This window comes from Rutidosis leptorrhynchoides, chromosome 8, assembly GCF_046630445.1.
Source record: "Rutidosis leptorrhynchoides isolate AG116_Rl617_1_P2 chromosome 8, CSIRO_AGI_Rlap_v1, whole genome shotgun sequence".
NCBI lineage: Eukaryota > Viridiplantae > Streptophyta > Magnoliopsida > Asterales > Asteraceae > Rutidosis > Rutidosis leptorrhynchoides.
In genome coordinates this window covers 45,919,673-45,937,698 of record NC_092340.1, presented here as the reverse complement: position 1 = coordinate 45,937,698, position 18,026 = coordinate 45,919,673, and the positions used below count along the sequence as shown (strand labels likewise).

Here is an 18,026-nt window from a genome sequence, read left to right as displayed (position 1 = left end):
TTGATATAATGTACGAGCACTGTTTTCGCTTGTTACTAAGGGCTGTGCGAGCTAAGCTAGTGGTTCCTAACACTGCGTTATCAGGATTTTTTGGTGAGTCCGCATGGCCAATCGGGATCATTGAATTAGAGCTGGAGCTGGTGGACGATGATAATAAGGAATTAGTGAGAAGTACGACAGTAGAATTTGCAGTCGTAAGGTCCTACTCAAAGTATAATGCGCTTTTAGGGCGCACGACTTTGCAAAAATTAGCAGCTATCCCTTCCACGGTACATGGACTTATCAAGTTCCCAACACCGCTAGGGATTGCAACGATAAGGTCAGAAACGCATGATGTAAGCCTCGCGGCCGTAGAACAAGTAGAGCAACAGCCTAGTGAGACCGAGCAAATTCGAAGCTGCATGATCATCGCAAACTCGCAACATCCAGAACAGAAAATTAAAATTAGCGGAGTATTGTCTGATGAGACAAAGTTTAAGCTTCGTAATATATTAGCTTCTAATACGGACGTTTTTGCATGGAAAGAAGCGGACATGACGGGTGTACCAAGGGAAATTGCTGAGCACAAGCTTAACGCAAATACTAGTCTGACGCCAGTACGACAAAAGAAACGCGGCATGGCTCCTGAAAGAAGCGAATGGTTGAAAGCAGAAGTCGACAAGTTGGTCAAAGCAAACATCTTGCGAGAAGTAAGGTATCAAACGTGGGTAGCAAACCCAGTGTTGGTAAAAAATCCTGATGGGTCTTGGTGTATGTGTGTTTACTTCACGGATATTAATAAAGCTTGCCCTAAGGACAATTATCCACTGCCAGAAATAGACTAGAAAGTTGAATCGTTAGCTGGCTTCTGATACAAATGTTCCCTAGATGCGTACAAAGGATACCATCAAATACAGATGGCAGCGGACGATGAGGATAAGACTGCTTTTCACACAACCCAGGGCATATACTGCTATACCAAGATGCCATTCGGTTTAAAAAATGCTGGAGCGACTTACCAACGGGTAATAGACGAAGCTTTCAAAGGTCAGATTGGAAGAAATTTAGAAGCATATGTTGATGACCTGGTCATAAAAAGCACAACAGAACAAGGTTTGTTGGAGGACATATTAGAAACGTTTGCGTCGTTAGGAAAGATTAATATGAAGCTTAACCCGTCGAAGTGCAGTTTTAGAGAAGAAGAAGGGAAGTTTCTTGGTCATATAATAACTGAGTGCGGGATACGTGCAAACCCAAAGAAAATAGAGTCAATCGAGAATATGCCGTCACCAAGAAATAAAAAAGAAATGCAAAGTGATGTGTGCGAGGTGTACTAGGAAATAGTATTATTTTTACAACGAAATACTATTAAATACGATACAATTTACACAAGATATTTATTTATTTATAGAATGGATATACCTAAACCTTGCTACAACACTTATAGGCAGTGTACCTAATCGTACAGTAGTGTAGTTTTTAGTAAGTCCGGTTCGTTCCACAGGGATACACTTAAACAAGCTTAACGCTATATTAGTTTTAACTTATAAAAATACAAATATATATATAAGTAATATTATTATTATAAAAGGGGTTTTTTTTACCGTTTAATGACCGGTTTGTCGATTTTAAAACTTTAGTTGCAGTTTAAACCTAATGTAAAATATTAAATAAATAAAAGACTTAAATTAAAGCGTAAAATAAATAACGATAATGAAATTGCGATAAAAGTGCGATAATTAAAAAGTACGATAATTAAAAGTGCAATTAAATACAATGACAATAAATAAAAGTGCGATAATTAAAAGTGCAATTAAATATGAAATAAAGGAAATTAAATATGAAATAAAGGAATTATGCTTATTTAAACTTCCGTAATCATGATGTTCGACGTGTTGATTTTAGTTTATTCCCATGGGTTAATTGTCCTTTATCCTGGATTATTCGATATGTCCATACGAATTTGTCCATAATAGTCCATCAGGCATAAATATAAAGTGCGAAAGTCTTCGTCAAATTATTCTTATTCCCGAAGTCAAATATTCCAACTAATTGGGGATTCGAATTGTAACAAGGTTTTAATACTTTGTTTAATGAATACACCAGGTTATCGACTGCGTGCAAACCAAGATTTTACTACTTTGTTAAAAATTACACCAATTACCCTTGAATGTAATCCACCCCTGTTTCAACAAGTCTATTAACTATTACTCCAGTTCCGTGTCCGGTAAAATGAACAACCACCGTACCCAGTCAAGCGTATGTGGTTATATATAAATACGTCAAATTATAAGTCTATATATTAATTTAACGAGGAATTTTTTAGTTAATATAAGACCCATTAATAGCCCATAGTCTAATTTCCACAAGTGTCGTTCTTTTGTCCAAACCCCAATTATGGTACAAAGCCCAATTACCCAATTTTAATATTTAGCCTAACATCATGATTACTTCGGCATTAAATAAGCATAATAATAACTTAGCTACGAGACATTAAATTAAAAATAACATTAACCATAACTTACAGTGATTAAAAATAGCATAGTGTTACACGGACAGAATTTTGACTTACACCCTTACAACATTCGCTAACATACCCTTATTATTAGAATTTAAAATTAAAATTAAAATTATAATATAAATATATTTACGTATAGATAGAGAGATGGATATATATATATATATATATATATATATATAAACTGAGCCAAAACACGCGAATTTATAAGACCGGGCCTGGATTTCAGGGCCATGCGATCGCATGGTTTTTGTTCTTCCAGGCCATGCGATTGCATGGCCAGCTGGGAGAGCTCAAAAGTCTTTAAAAATGTGGGCTGCTTATTTATTTATTATATAATATAATATATATAATTAAATATAATTATATATATATATATATATATATTATATTATATTCTTGTACTCCGTTGACTTGTAATTTTAGCTCCGTTGCGTCGCGCGTTGATAGTTGGTTCATGTCTCGGTTCCGGGTTTTCGAACGTCCTTGCGTATAATTTAATATCTTGTACTTTGCATTTTGCGTCTTGTACTCTTGTAATTTTGAGACGTTTCTTATCAATAATTGGAACCACTTTGATTGTATTTTGTACTTTTGAGCTTTTTGGTCGTTTGAGTCTTCAATTTGTCGAATCTGTCTTTTGTCTTCACCTTTTATTATTTAAACGAATATCACTTGTAAATAGAACAATTGCAACTAAAAGCTTGTCTTTCTTGAGGGATAATGCTATGAAATATATGTTCGTTTTTAGCATTATCAAATATTCTCACACTTGAGCGTTGCTTGTCCTCAAGCAATATAGTCTTGAAATAAAAATACTAGAATCACTTCTTTATTCTTCACACTTTGTACATCAGTGATTTCTATACGGCGGTATAAATAATGGTAGTAACGATGTGGTTTACAGTCTTACATGACTATAAAAATTTAGATCCGTTAGGAAATTGAATTTTTATGAAAACATTTAATTTTTTGAAAATTTAATCTATTTTTTTACCCTAGATAAGTTTTCCAGAATAACCCTTCACCGGTGTTTGCAAAATATTTTTGTGGGTTTGTGGGTTTCAGATTTGAAAATTTTAGCTCAAAACTTGCGGTTTTGTGTCACCCACTTGCTAACCTTGTATTAGGAAAGCAACACGTCCAGTATACTTGCTCCGTATATTACCTTTTGGTAAACTACCGTCCGATTGTAAAGGAAAGCGTTGAACAAGCAACTGTTAAGGCAATGTCCCCTGACATGCTTTTAATTATGGTCTATAACGTGTCGGATGCAATTACTATCCTTGGTAGGAGCAATAGTAAAGCTCACCCTTATAATTTTTCGGTCTGGCACAAGGTCCTGTCTTTGACCATGCTATGCAACCACCGTTCTTACGGTTGACACCCGATTTGGTTCATGTGACCTAATGAATTCCAGGTGAATTCCTAGTATTTTACGTTCAATGGTAATGAACGCATTGAAAATGGGTTTTCAGAAAACAAATCGGTTTGTAATTTTGATCAAAATATTTTCTCGTTCAAGCTCGAGTTTAGATATCATCGAATTCCATGAGTTTTAAATTCTCAATCTTTAAGGTCAATCTCTAGAATTGAGTAATATCAGGCTTAAAGGCCGATTTTTGATCTTTTAAGGAGATTATCCTTTCTGGGGATCTGATTCATTAGTCTTATCCAGCTAATTTGCACGGCGTCCTCCCCATTTTACAAGACAGATCCTCTCATGGTTAGGATAAGTCTGACCACTTGGCGACCCTGTTTGATGCTGAGGTCCGTGGATTTCCTGTGATTTTAGTGATGACTTTTCTAGATTTTTCGTCAACCTACAGCTGGTCTGGACGACAACTTCATGACCTAAATCAAGAAGCGCGTGTCTTTTTCGGAAGACTTTACTTTCTTTTAATGATGGAATTGATTCATCGTGTAGATCCATCTTTCTTACAGTAAATCGGGTAAAACTGTTTAGTTTAGTCCAAAGCAAAAGTATCTTCAATTATTTGTTACAGAAATATGTGATATATGTTTAAAATATCTTGGTAAATTTTCCCACACTTGGCTTTTATTTTCCTTTTTTTTTTTCTTTTTATTGTCCTCTATTCCATTTTAAATGAATTCTAACATTTTGGGTTGTTTCTCAATTTATGTCCTTTCCGAGGTAACAATAATTTCGGTGTTAACACCTAGTTTTATCGTTCATAAATATGTATAAACATGATTTTGAATTCATTTAATTGAAAATTTTGAAAAATTTTACTAGAATTGGGTAGTCAGTATATAAGACTAGGGCTGTTCTTTATTATCAGAGAGCACTAGATTCTAATACAACTACTGCTTTACTAGTATTTTTAATGATAACCAAGTGTATAAGTTTAAAATTAAAAATTCGAAAGAATTTAACCCCTTCCCACACTTAAGATCTTGCAATGCCCTCATTTGCAAGAAATCAGTAACAAATTAAATTATAGAGGGTGATTAGCGTAGAAAAATGATTAAATTTTACCAAAGTTTCCAAACATATTGGTGTTTGTTTGTCGAATGATAAATGGTGCACATCATTTGTTCATTCCGTCTTATTGTTACATCACATTTGTTTTTCGTTTTGTCGTCAAAAGTACTAGCTTTTGCTGAACTTAATGCCAGTCTTTGAAAATGCGCTGTTTTACCCTGTTTTGTACAATTGACAATATACATACATACATACAAATATAAATAAGCATGGCAATTTGAAATGGGACTTAAAATCCCACTTTCAAATCAAATATGAAACATTAGTACAACAAATAAAAATATTAAACATTACAATAAAAGTATCACAATATATTATGTTTAAACATAAATAAACAGAAATAATAAAAATTAAAAAAATTACCAACCGGAACTAAATCAATCTGGATAGGGGTTCCGGTTCATGTCGTCATCCGGGTTCCATGGTTGGTGATAGGTGTACTGGTATGCCTGGTTAGGGTCGTAGAGAGTATAAGGCGGTCTCATCTCGGACTGGTGTGGAGGATAGTAAGCTGGTCTGGTCGGGATGTAGGGCTCCTGTGGTGACAGCCGGCTCCTAATCTGACGCTGATGATAGTCTCATCTATCATGCTGTCGTTGCCTGGAATGCTCCTAATCATTCCGGGCTTGCCACTGCTCCATCTGATGAAATCTCTCCGCGTTTGTCATGTCTATCTCATCTACACGCTAGTAGACATCAGTCATAGCCTCCCGAATGACATCCTAATGTCATCCGCTTCCTCCATCTCCTCCTCTGATCCTCTTTCTACCTGCGGATGACTACCTACATAGGGTATTGCCTGGTTGCATCTACTCTTCAATACCTTAGCACCCGCATAAACCCTCAATCCTAAAAGCTCAACCTGCTCCCTACATTCCAAAAGTGGACCCCCTTGGTTCTTATCTACACCTAAATACTCTCCAATGAGAATAACAAAAATACCTCCTCATATAATCCCCCCTTCCTGTATTCCTTCAACCATCTTAGATAAATAAAAACCAACACAGTAAGGGATATTAACAAAGCCTCTTGGGTCTCGAATACACTTTAGGTAAAATAAATCATGTAAGGTCAATTTTTCCTTGTTGTGACCTCTCTGTGTAATCGAGTTAGCCAAAAATCTATGAATTATACGAAGCTCGGCTCTATTAATATGTAAGTAGGTATGTGTTCCTTCTCGCCCAAAAACATTATAATCGGATGTACGCCTCCAAACGGCGTTCGCATCAAAATTCCTATCTACCCTTTCACCACGATAAATCAAATTCATACAATCAGGTAGTAGTAATTCAGTGGGCGTATATATCTGTAATGCCCTGGCCATGTCCAGCATGGACATCCTGTACATCCTACCGCCAAGTATAAACCTAAGAAAACTTCTATCATCTAATCTATCTACATCTACATTTAATGCTATAGTACTCATCAGCTCAACACACCATTCCTTATATACAGGTCTACGAATGGTGAATAGACGTTCCCAATCAGTAAAAGAAGAACTGCCATACCTTTGGATCAAATGCTCCCTAACACGGTCAGCAAGTTGGACCCTTTCCAAAGGATCCCAATCAATTACCCTAGGCACCTCTACATCTTTCGTTACTAATTTGAATTTATTACTTTGATATGCCGGGTAATCTCTCCATCGTCTATCGAATCTCAGATTAGGATGCAATGTGTGTTCAGGAATCGTTGGGTATTCTACAGGCGGATGCATCGGAAATACTATGAATTCAGTAACAAACTGTAGCGGATCATAATAAGGTACATGTTGATCTGGCTGTTGTTGTGGTTCCTGTTGTGGTACTTGTTCAGGTTCATATTGCATTTCTGGTTCTGGTTCTGGAGCAGGTCGTCTAGATGATGATGATGATGAACCTCCAGTATCGGCTCTCTGCAAAACACATTAAACACAAAATTTGTGCATCCAAATATGCATTAGTGTTGGCAAAATAACAACTTAAATTAACCACAATAACATGTTAAATCAAACTTAAACTTATACGCATTTTCACAATTTTTACAATTCTACACTTTTTCAAATAAGCACATATGAAAATGTAGACAAAGTTCATAAGCATTTAAGTCAAATAACATGTCAAAATAGTCATTACTAACAATTAGACAAGTCTTAAATGGCAATTATATCAAATTAATCAAGTTCATGAATTTTGCTCCTAAGAAGTCCACTTTCATCTTCAAAAATCATGTTTAGGATTAAAGTTTGGATCATTTAGCTACCTAAACATGTTACACTACTCAATTTAGCAATAATTCATGACAAAAATCGGTCATAGCCTGTTTATATCAAAAAGCCCCAAATTGCTCAAGAACACAAACCCTAGATTTCTAAAAATTTTGAAGTTTTTGGCTTCAAATCATGTTAAATAGCATCAATCTAGGTTATACATGCATAAAATACTATCAATTTAACACTAATTACACTAGAAATTAATAAAATTGTATTAGGTAAAATATTGGTAATTATCACAAAAACTAGAGAATTTAAGAGTTTAGGGGTGTAATTTTTACCTTTTTTGATAAACTTCTGAACAATTTCATGATTAGAGCGAAAAATTTGACGAATTATGGTGAATTTTGGTGAAATTTGGTGAGGATTTGAGAGTGTTTTCGTGTATATGTGTGTCTTTTGTGGTGAGACAGAACAGGTAGACTGCTATATGATCCTGGCCTGATTTTCAGCTCCATGCGATCGCATAGAGTTGAAGTTCAAAACCCATGCGATCGCATGGGGGTCCGGGTACAGTGATTTTTTTTTATATATATAAAACCTTATAACTTATAAAACACATAATTAATAAAATTTTAAAAATTTGTTTCTTTTTAGGATGAGGGCGTTTCGGATCGTTGTCCTAGTCCGTCCCTCGACAAAATTTTAAAATTCGTCAATTCAAAGCGCGGTTTTAAAAGTAAAAATTTTTTGGTTTTTTTTTTTTGGCATACTTTAGTTCAATAAGATTAAAAATAATGATAATAAAAGTTCTCGTCCCTCCCTCGGGTAGAGCAATTTCGGTTCAACGACCTAGTCTTCAACTCACGACGAATTTTAAAAATCAAATTTTTAACTTAACGAAATAAAGTAAATTTTTGTTTTTAAATTCACACCAAACTTAAATTTAAAATGCATAAAATTAAAAATTCATATTAAAAATTCACACCAAACTTAAATTATATTTTTGTTTTTATACATACAAACTTATATTAAAAATATTAATTTTTCAAATATTTACAATTTTAAATATATTGATTTAAAAAGTTTACAATATTATTTTAAAAATAAAGTAAAAATAAAATAAAATATTTTTGGTCTTTTATCCCACTTTAATCAATCAAATATTATCAAAAACATACGCCCCTCTTTTCGGTAAAGTAATTTCGGCTATATTACCTAGTTTTACTCCTGACGAATTTCTGAAATATTTTGGGTTGATTGATTAAAGATATTTATACCTTAGGAATAAACGGTAAATTTCGCAGTGATGTAATAAATTTTTGTATGATATCAATAATTTCGGTCACGCATACCTAATTTTATCGAATACCGATTTAATACTTTATAGCGAACAAATTAGCGTTTATTATCAAAAGGTTAAAAATAAAAACTGTACATACTTACCTGTGAGATAGTATTCTTATTGATATGCTTTAGCCCACTCATAAGATAGTCGGACTAATTGATTTTCCATAGTTACATAGGCGTAACCTCGAGCATTCAACGTTTTTTCTTCTAAACATATGAACGGTCCATCTCTGCATAAAGTAACGAATTCGGTATTGGAATATGTCTGATTCGTTGAGCATTTTCCTTCGTGTGACCATTTTCCACATTTGTGACATCTTTCAAGGTGTCGTGCTCTTCTTTTCGCTGCAGATTTTGATTTTCCTTTACCAAACTGTAACTTATTATTTTCGTTTCTGGATTCTTTTCTTACTCCGTCCAATTTACCTCGGATTAATGATACTATTTCACTTGGAAGGGTGTCATTATTACGTTTAGTGATCAAAGCGTGTAGCATTAGACCATGGTTTAGTTCACAGGAAGTTTTCATCTCGTAAAACCTAAAAAAATAAAAATTCAGAATGGGGGGAGAAGAGTAGTTCTTTAGGGTCTGCTAGGGAAAGACCATTCGGGTTCCATTTTCGAGAACTACACGAAAACAGAAAATCTAACTCTAACAGAAATACATATTACCCTAAAAAGATTCGATTCTCCCCACACTTAGTTAAAATTGTGATTAACGTTATTTTTAATTGGATCATCAACAACTTGTATATCTCTGACTTTTACTTCAATCCATTTGTTGATTTCTTCCGTAACTTTCACAAATTCAACTAACATCGCCTTTTCTTTTGGCGATAAATTGGATATTAATCGGTTACATAACTTAAAGTTTCCCTTAATCTTAGCATCGTGAATCGGTTTATAAAGTTTCTTCGTTGAACTGTTAAAAACGGGTTCATCTAATTTCTTATCATCAACGGGGTTCTTTGTGATCGGATCATCATTAAGTGTTTCTTCATCTTTCCCATACTTATGCGTTTTTATTGGTCTAACCGTTTTGATTGGTGGAGATCTAAACTTTTGATTCACAAAGGTGATTGATTTATCACCATCCCTAAGTGTCATTCTACCTTCTCTTACTTCAATGAATGCCTCGGTGGTTGCTAAAAATGGGCGACCTAAAATTAGAGTAATATCAAGGTTTTCCTCCATATTAATCACTATGAAGTTTGCAACAAAGGTCAAACTTCCCACGTTAACAAGTAAATTATTTGCTATTCCAACCGGGTGTTTAATGGTTAGGTCAAATGATTGAACACCTATTTTGGTTGATTTTAATTTACCCATACCTAATCTTTTGTATAAGGAAAGAGGCATAATATTTGCACTTGCTCCTAAATCTGTGAGTCCATTATATACAGCACCATCATTAAGCAAGCAAGAAATGATAAATTCACCCGGGTCTCCTGCTTTAGTAAGTCGAGTTGGTTTGTAAACCTTTTTTGGGTGTTCTTTTCTTGGTTCTTTCACTTCTATTTGAACTTCTTGTTTACATTTTTCTTCGTTTCTTGGAATGGGAGGTTTGTATAAGAATTCTTCTTCATCACTCAAATTTGAATCCTCCCTATTTTCCAATTTTGATTTTTCATATGTTGTTGATAACATATTTATGTTTTCATTTTGAAGGTTTTCTTTCGTGGTGAAATTATGATTGACTTCATTGTCAACTTTCATCGGACCATGTATGTAATGTTTAACTCTGTGACCATTAACTTTAAATTCAATCCCATTTGAATTTATTAACTCTACTGTTCTGTATGGGAAAACTCTTTTGACTATAAATGATCCAGACCATCTTGATTTCAATTTTCCAGGAAATAGCTTGAATCGTGAATTGAAAAGAAGAACTCTGTCTCCTTCTTTGAATTCTTTTGAACTTCTGATTCTTTTATCATGCCATTTCTTCGTTCTTTCCTTATAGATTAACGAATTTTCGTATGCTTCATGTCTTAATTCTTCTAATTCGTTTAGTTGACTTAATCGTAGACGTCCGGCTTCATGTAAATCAAGATTACATGTTTTCAAAGCCCAAAATGCTTTGTGTTCAATTTCTACTGGAAGATGACATGCTTTTCTGTAAACGAGTCTAAAAGGTGTGGTTCCAATTGGAGTTTTGTAGGTTGTTCTAAAAGCCCAGAGTGCATCCTCCAATTTAATGGACCATTCCTTCGGATTTAATCCTACGGTTTTCTCTAGAATACGTTTTAAAGATCGGTTGGTATTTTCAACTTGTCCACTTGTTTGTGGATGATATGCGGTGGAGATTTTATGAGTTACTCCATATCTTTTAAGAACTTTCTCAAGTTGATTATTACAAAAATGAGTACCCCGATCACTTAAAAGCTTTCGGTGTTCCAAACCTTGCAAAAAGACGTTTTAAAAAGTTGACTACAACTCGTGCATCGTTAGTTGGGAGAGCTTGTGCTTCCGCTCATTTAGATACATAATCAATGGCAACGAGAATGTAGAGATTATTATGAGATTTTGGAAATGGACCCATAAAGTCAATACCCCAAATGTCAAATACTTCACATACTTGAATGACATTTTGTGGCATTTCATCACGTTGACTTATTTTTCTGGCCCTTTGACAAGCATCACAGGATTTGCAAAGAAGGTGTGCGTCTTTGTAAATTGTAGGCCAATAGAATCCAGCATCGTAAACTTTTCTTGCTATTAGTTGAGGCCCATAATGCCCTCCTGTTGGTCCTGTGTGACAATGGTTTAAGATTTGACAAGCTTCATCTCCGAATACACATCGGCGTATTATTCCATCGGGACAACTTTTAAACAAATGTGGATCTTCCCAGAAATAGTGTTTTATATCACTAAAGAATTTCTTTCGTTTTTGGTACGATAATCCTTTTTCAAGGAATCCACATACTAAGTAGTTTGCATAGTCTGCAAACCATAGAATTTCATTATAATCTATCTTCAATAGATATTCATCAGGAAAGTTGTCTTGTATGGCCGATTCATTTAGAACTTCTAATTGGGGATTTTCTAGACGAGAAAGATGATCAGCGGTGAGATTTTCTGCTCCCTTTTTATCTCGGATTTCAATATCGAACTCTTGTAAGAGTAAGATCCAACGGATTAATCTTGGTTTAGCATCTTGTTTTGAAAATAGGTATCTAAGAGCAGAATGGTCGGTATAGACCACCGTTTTAGCTAGAACGAGATATGAACGAAATTTGTCAAAAGCAAAGACAATAGCAAGGAGTTCTTTTTCAGTAGTTGTGTAATTCGTTTGTGCTCCTTGTAATGTCTTACTAGCATAATATATAGGTTGAAATCGTTTTTCAATCCTTTGTCCTAAAACGGCTTCCATTGCAAAATCACTTGCATCGCACATAAGTTCAAATGGTAGATTCCAATTTGGTGTTATCATAATCAGCGCATTAGTGAGTTTTTCTTTAAGAATATTAAAAGATTTGATGCATTCATTTGAAAAGATGAATGGAGCATCCTTTTCTAGGAGTTTATTCATAGGAGTGGCAATTTTAGAAAAATATTTTATGAAACGTCGGTAAAAACCGGCATGCCCTAGAAAAATCCTAACTCCTCTAACATTGGTGGGATGTGGAAGTTTAGCAATTACATCTACTTTAGCTCTATCCACTTCAATTCCTTCCTTTGAAATTTTATGACCAAGAACGATGCCTTCTTTAACCATGAAATGACATTTCTCCCAATTAAGAACTAGATTTGATTGTTCGCATCTAATAAGCATTCGTTCAAGATTAACTAGACATGATTCAAATGTATCACCGAAGACTGAAAAGTCATCCATGAAAACTTCCATACATTCTTCTATCATGTCGTGAAAAATCGCCATCATGCACCTTTGAAAGGTTGCAGGGGCATTGCAAATTCCAAATGGCATGCGTTTGTAAGAAAAAGTACCATAAGGGCACGTGAATGTGGTTTTCTCTTGATCCTCGGGTGCTATTGGAATTTGAAAATATCCGAAAAACCCATCAAGAAAACAATAGTAACTATTTCCGACTAATCTTTCCAACATTTGATCAATAAAAGGTAAGGGAAAGTGATCTTTTCTGGTGGCGTCATTTAATTTTCTATAATCAATACAAACACGCCATCCTGTTACAGTCCTAGTAGGAATAAGCTCATTTTTTTCATTTGTAATGACAATCATGTCACCCTTCTTAACAACATCAAGTAGTTTAATAATTTCTTTCTTAACAACATCTTGCATATTAGGATTTAGTCTTCGTTGGCGTTGCACATACGTTTTATGACCTTCTTTCATAAGGATTTTATGTGTGCAATACGAAGGACTTATTCCTTTAATATCATGAATCTTCCATGCAATAGCTGGTTTATGAGCTTTCAACACAGAAATGAGTTGAGAATTTTCATTTTCAGTAAGAGAAGACGATATTATTACAGGTAGAAGAATGTATGGAAGTTTTTCATTTTCTCGGAATGCCCCCCAAGACTCACCATGCAAATAAGCGTATTCCATATGGTTTGGAAGTGGCTTTAACTCTAATGTCGGTGGTTCTTCTATCGATGATTTGTATCGATATCTGTCTTCTTCTTTTAGCATTTGAATTTCTTCTGTTGTTGGTTCATATCCATTAGCCATAAGTGTAGCTATCATTTCAGTTTCATCAATTGGTTCAGTACTTTCTCCTAAAGAACATTCTCCTGTTCCTTGTAATTCTGGAAATTCTTCTAACAATTCTGCATGTGATTCTATAGTTTGAATATAATAACATGTATCATCTGCAGATTGCGGTTGTTGCATGGCTCTATCAACTGAAAAGGTAACACTCTCGTCCTCTATGCTTAGGGTCAGTTTCTTACCAAACACGTCTATTATTGCTTTGGCCGTGTTTAAGAATGGTCTTCCTAATATGAGAGGTACTCGAGAATCTTCTTCCATGTCCAAAATAACAAAATCTACTGGAAATACTAAAGTACCAACTTTAACTAGCATGTTCTCCATTATCCCTCTAGGATATTTTACTGATCGATCGGCTAGTTGTATGCTTATTCGTGTTGGTTTCAATTCTCCAAGGTCTAGTTTAGCGTATAATGAATATGGCATTAAATTTATACTAGCACCTAAGTCTGCCAATGCTTCTATTGAACTAAGACTACCCAGAAAACATGGAATTGTGAAACTTCCTGGATCTGATAATTTTTCTGGTATCTTATTCAACAGCACTGCAGAACAATTAGCATTCATAGTAACAGCCGAGAGTTCTTCCATTTTCTTTCTATTTGTGATCAAATCTTTCAAGAATTTAGCATATCTAGGCATTCCTGAAATCACATCAATGAAAGGAAGATTTACATTTATCTGTTTAAACATATCCAAGAATTTGGATTGCTCGACTTCAAGTCTTTCTTTTCTTATTTTACTCGAGTAAGGAAGTGGTAGTTGGTATGGTTTAACATAAGGTTTTGCCTTAACTGTGTTATCTTCATTAACCTTTTCAACTACCGGTTCTTTTTCCTTATCATGTTCAGGTTGTGGTTCTTGTGGAGTAGGAATAGCTTCATCAGAAATTACAGGTATTTCAGGTGGTTTAAGTGTAATACCACTTCTTGTGGTAATGGCTTTAGCTGTTTCATTCCGGGGGTTAGCATTTGTATCACTAGGTAGACTTTCCAGTTTTCTTTCACCTATTAACCTTGCTAGGTTGCTTACTTCTTGTTCTAGATTTTGAATAGAAGCTTGTTGATTTCTAAATGCTTGAGCATTTTGTTCATTGATTTGTTTCTGAGATGTGAAAAACTGTGTTTGAGAATCAACTAGCTTTGACATCATGTCTTCTAAATTTGGCTTTTTATCATCGGTTTGTGGTGGTTTATTTTGAAAATTAGGTCTTTGCTGATTGTAAGTATTATTGGATACTTGTTGATTACTTGGAACTTGTTGGTTATTGTATGGAACATTTCGGTTATAATATTGATTTTGATTGTAGATCGGTCTTGGCGGTTGATAATTATTCTGATAATTATTTCCAGGCCTTTGGTTTATGTATGAAACATTTTCTCTTTGTTCCATTGTTAGTTCAATACTAAGACAATCTTTTGTCAAATGTGGTCCTCCACACTGCTCACAACTAATTCGTATTGAGTGAATATCCTTAGTCATCTTTCCCATTCGTCTCTCGACAGCATCTATCTTTGCAGAAATGGAATCTAAGTCATGGCTAGAATCGGATCTAGCTGCTTTAGATGATCTAACGATATCTTTTTCTTGGTGCCACTCATGTGAGTGGGAGGCAGTGTTATCAATAATTTTGTAAGCGTTAGTTTCTGTTTTCTTCATAATGGAACCACCAGCTGCTATATCGATGTCTTTTCTTGTTGTGATGTCGCATCCTTGGTAGAATATTTGTACTATTTGACAAGTGTCTAAACCATGTTGCAGACATCCTCTCAATAACTTTCCAAATCTTGTCCAAGCCTCATATAGAGTTTCATTTGGCTTCTGTGTGAACGTAACAATTTCTCCTTGAAGTCTCACGGCTTTAGATGCTAGAAAGAATTGTTTAAGAAATTTTTCAACTAAAACGTCCCATGTATCAATCGCCCCTTCAGGTAACGATTCCAACTAATCTTTGGCTTCTCCCTTTAAAGTCCAGGAAAATAACATGAGATATATTTGTTCATCCTCCACTTCTCTTATTTTAAAAATGTGCAGATCCTATTAAAAGTACGAAGATGTTCATTTGGATCTTCCTTCGGCGCACCACTAAATTGGCATTGATTTGTCACCATATGTAGAATTTGTCCTTTGATTTCATAATCTGGCGCATTAATGTCAGGTTGAGTAATTGCGTGACCTTGGCCAGTGCGTTTAGCTCTCATTCGGTCTTCCATACTTAGAGGTTCCAGATTTTCCATGATTGAATTTGTTGAATCTGAATCACTATAGGATTCTGATTTAATGGTTAGTTCCTCAATAATCTCTGTTTGAATGATTGGTGGTTCCGGAGGAAAGATTAATGGTTCAGGATCTATGAATTGTCCCTGAATATTCTTCGGATTCTCAATTGTGAGGTCGGGATCAAAAAATGGATTATCGGAAATTTGAATTGGAGTAATTGGTCGACTGGATGACGATTCTAAAGAAAAATCAACGGCGACAATATTTGCTAGATGTCTTGATCTGGTTACAGGTGGTGAACGTACAAAAGGTGGTGAACGTTTTGCTCGGTGCATTCACTGAATATCCTATTAGTTTTTAAAAAGGAAGAAAAATTATATAAGTTATCAAATTAATAGACTTTTCTGATTTTGCCCACGTTTCGAATAGCCAAAAGATGCAGCAGAGGGGCAGGATTCGTTTGGTCTCAATATAATTGAGTACTGTTTGGCTCCAATAACCCGGTCCACGTACAAATCCAACTATTACTACGAACCATAAAATTTTGATGTCTATCAATTTAACCACTTAAAATAATTTTTCGTTAAAGTTTAAAGAAATTTAGAGAGAAGAAATAGAAAAATTCTATGTCCTAAAACTAGAATGTCGAGAAATAAGAAAGAAAAAGAGCGCGTGGAAAAACGTAGAAAAATAAAAATAAGAAAGTAGTGCGTCGAAACTTAAAAAGGAATTAAAAACTTAAAAAGGAATTAAAAACTAAGAATTAAAAGTTACGTCTAAAAATATTAAAGCTTAAAAGAAAAACTATATCCCAAATGGAAATAACTTAAAAAGGTACTAAAATATAAAAACGGCATCGCAAAATTCTAAAGCACTTAAATCTTAGTCTAAAGAAAAAGTACTTAAGGGATTTTACGGCAAAGTCTAAAAATCTAGAAGTAAAAATAACTATGGCAAAAACTATGACTTGAAACTAAAAACGGGCGAAAAATACAAATATTACGCTAAAATAAATTAAAAAGGAACAAAATATAAAAATATACTTAAAGTTGTAAAAAGTATAATTTTTATAAAAATATTATTTTTATATTATTTATTTATTAAAACTATTAATTTTATAATTTAATTAAACTAATTAAACTAAATATATAAATTAAATAATAACTAAACTAATTAATTAAACAATCTAAACCTAATTAGGGTTTATATTAATAATAATTAATAATAATAATCCGTAATGATTGCTGTTGGAGTCCACTGTCGCGTGTCAGAAACCCTCATGCGATCGCATGGGAATTTGCCTCCGGGCTCATGCGATCGCATGGGCTAGGTTTTCGGGCCAGTAAATGGGCTGCTACAGTACGGGCCGAGTAGTTTTTATATATTTTTTTTTCTGTTTTGCTGTTTTATAATTTATAAAATATTTATATTAAGTAAATAAAACTTATTATTTTTTTTTTACAAAATAAAAATAAAGAACTTTATAAAACTTATATTTTTAACAAAATTTAAAAATATATAAATTTTTTTTTCTTTTTATATTTTTGAATATATTATTTTTACAAAAGCGTATTTTTTATAAAAGTAAACTAAAAATTAATAAAAATCTTTTTTTTATAGCATTGCGCTTCCGGCGTTTAAGCAGAATTATCCCCGGCAGCGGCGCCAAAAACTTGATGTGTGCGAGGTGTACTAGGAAATAGTATTATTTTTACAACGAAATACTATTAAATACGATACAATTTACACAAGATATTTATTTATTTATAGAATGGATATACCTAAACCTTGCTACAACACTTATAGGCAGTGTACCTAATCGTACAGTAGTGTAGTTTTTATTAAGTCCGGTTCGTTCCACAGGGATACACTTGAACAAGCTTAACGCTATATTAGTATTAACTTATAAAAATACAAATATATATATAAGTAATATTATTATTATAAAAGGGGGGTTTTTTTACCGTTTAATGACCGGTTTGTCGATTTTGAAACTTTAGTTGCAGTTAAAACCTAATGTAAAATATTAAATAAATAAAAGACTTAATTTAAAGAGTAAAATAAATAACGATAATGAAATTGCGATAAAAGTGCGATAATTAAAAAGTACGATAATTAAAAGTGCAATTAAATACAATGACAATAAATAAAAGTGCGATAATTAAAAGTGCAATTAAATATGAAATAAAGGAAATTAAATATGAAATAAAGGAATTATGCTTATTTAAACTTCCGTAATCATGATGTTCGACGTGTTGATTTTAGTTTATTCCCATGGGTTAATTGTCCTTTGTCCTAGATTATTCGATATGTCCATACGAATATGTCCATAATAGTCCATCAGGCATAAATATAAAGTGCGAAAGTCTTCGTCAAATTATTCTTATTCCCGAAGTCAAATATTCTAACTAATTGGGGATTCGAATTGTAACAAGGTTTTAATACTTTGTTTAATGAATACACCAGGTTATCGACTGCGTGTAAACCGAGGTTTTACTACTTTGTTAACAATTACACCAATTACCCTTGAATGTAATCCACCCCTGTTTCAACAAGTCTATTAACTATT

The 18,026-nt window shown here is 33.8% G+C and overlaps 1 protein-coding gene across 1 annotated transcript; it reads left to right on the top strand.

Annotated features, from left to right (window-relative positions):
* The first annotated feature begins 8 nt into the window (after positions 1-8).
* Positions 9-824, top strand: LOC139863358 (uncharacterized). Its single transcript, XM_071851997.1, has one exon. The coding sequence runs from the start codon at positions 9-11 to the stop codon at positions 822-824; it is 816 nt and encodes a 271-aa protein (XP_071708098.1).
* Positions 825-18,026: the final 17,202 nt, after the last annotated feature.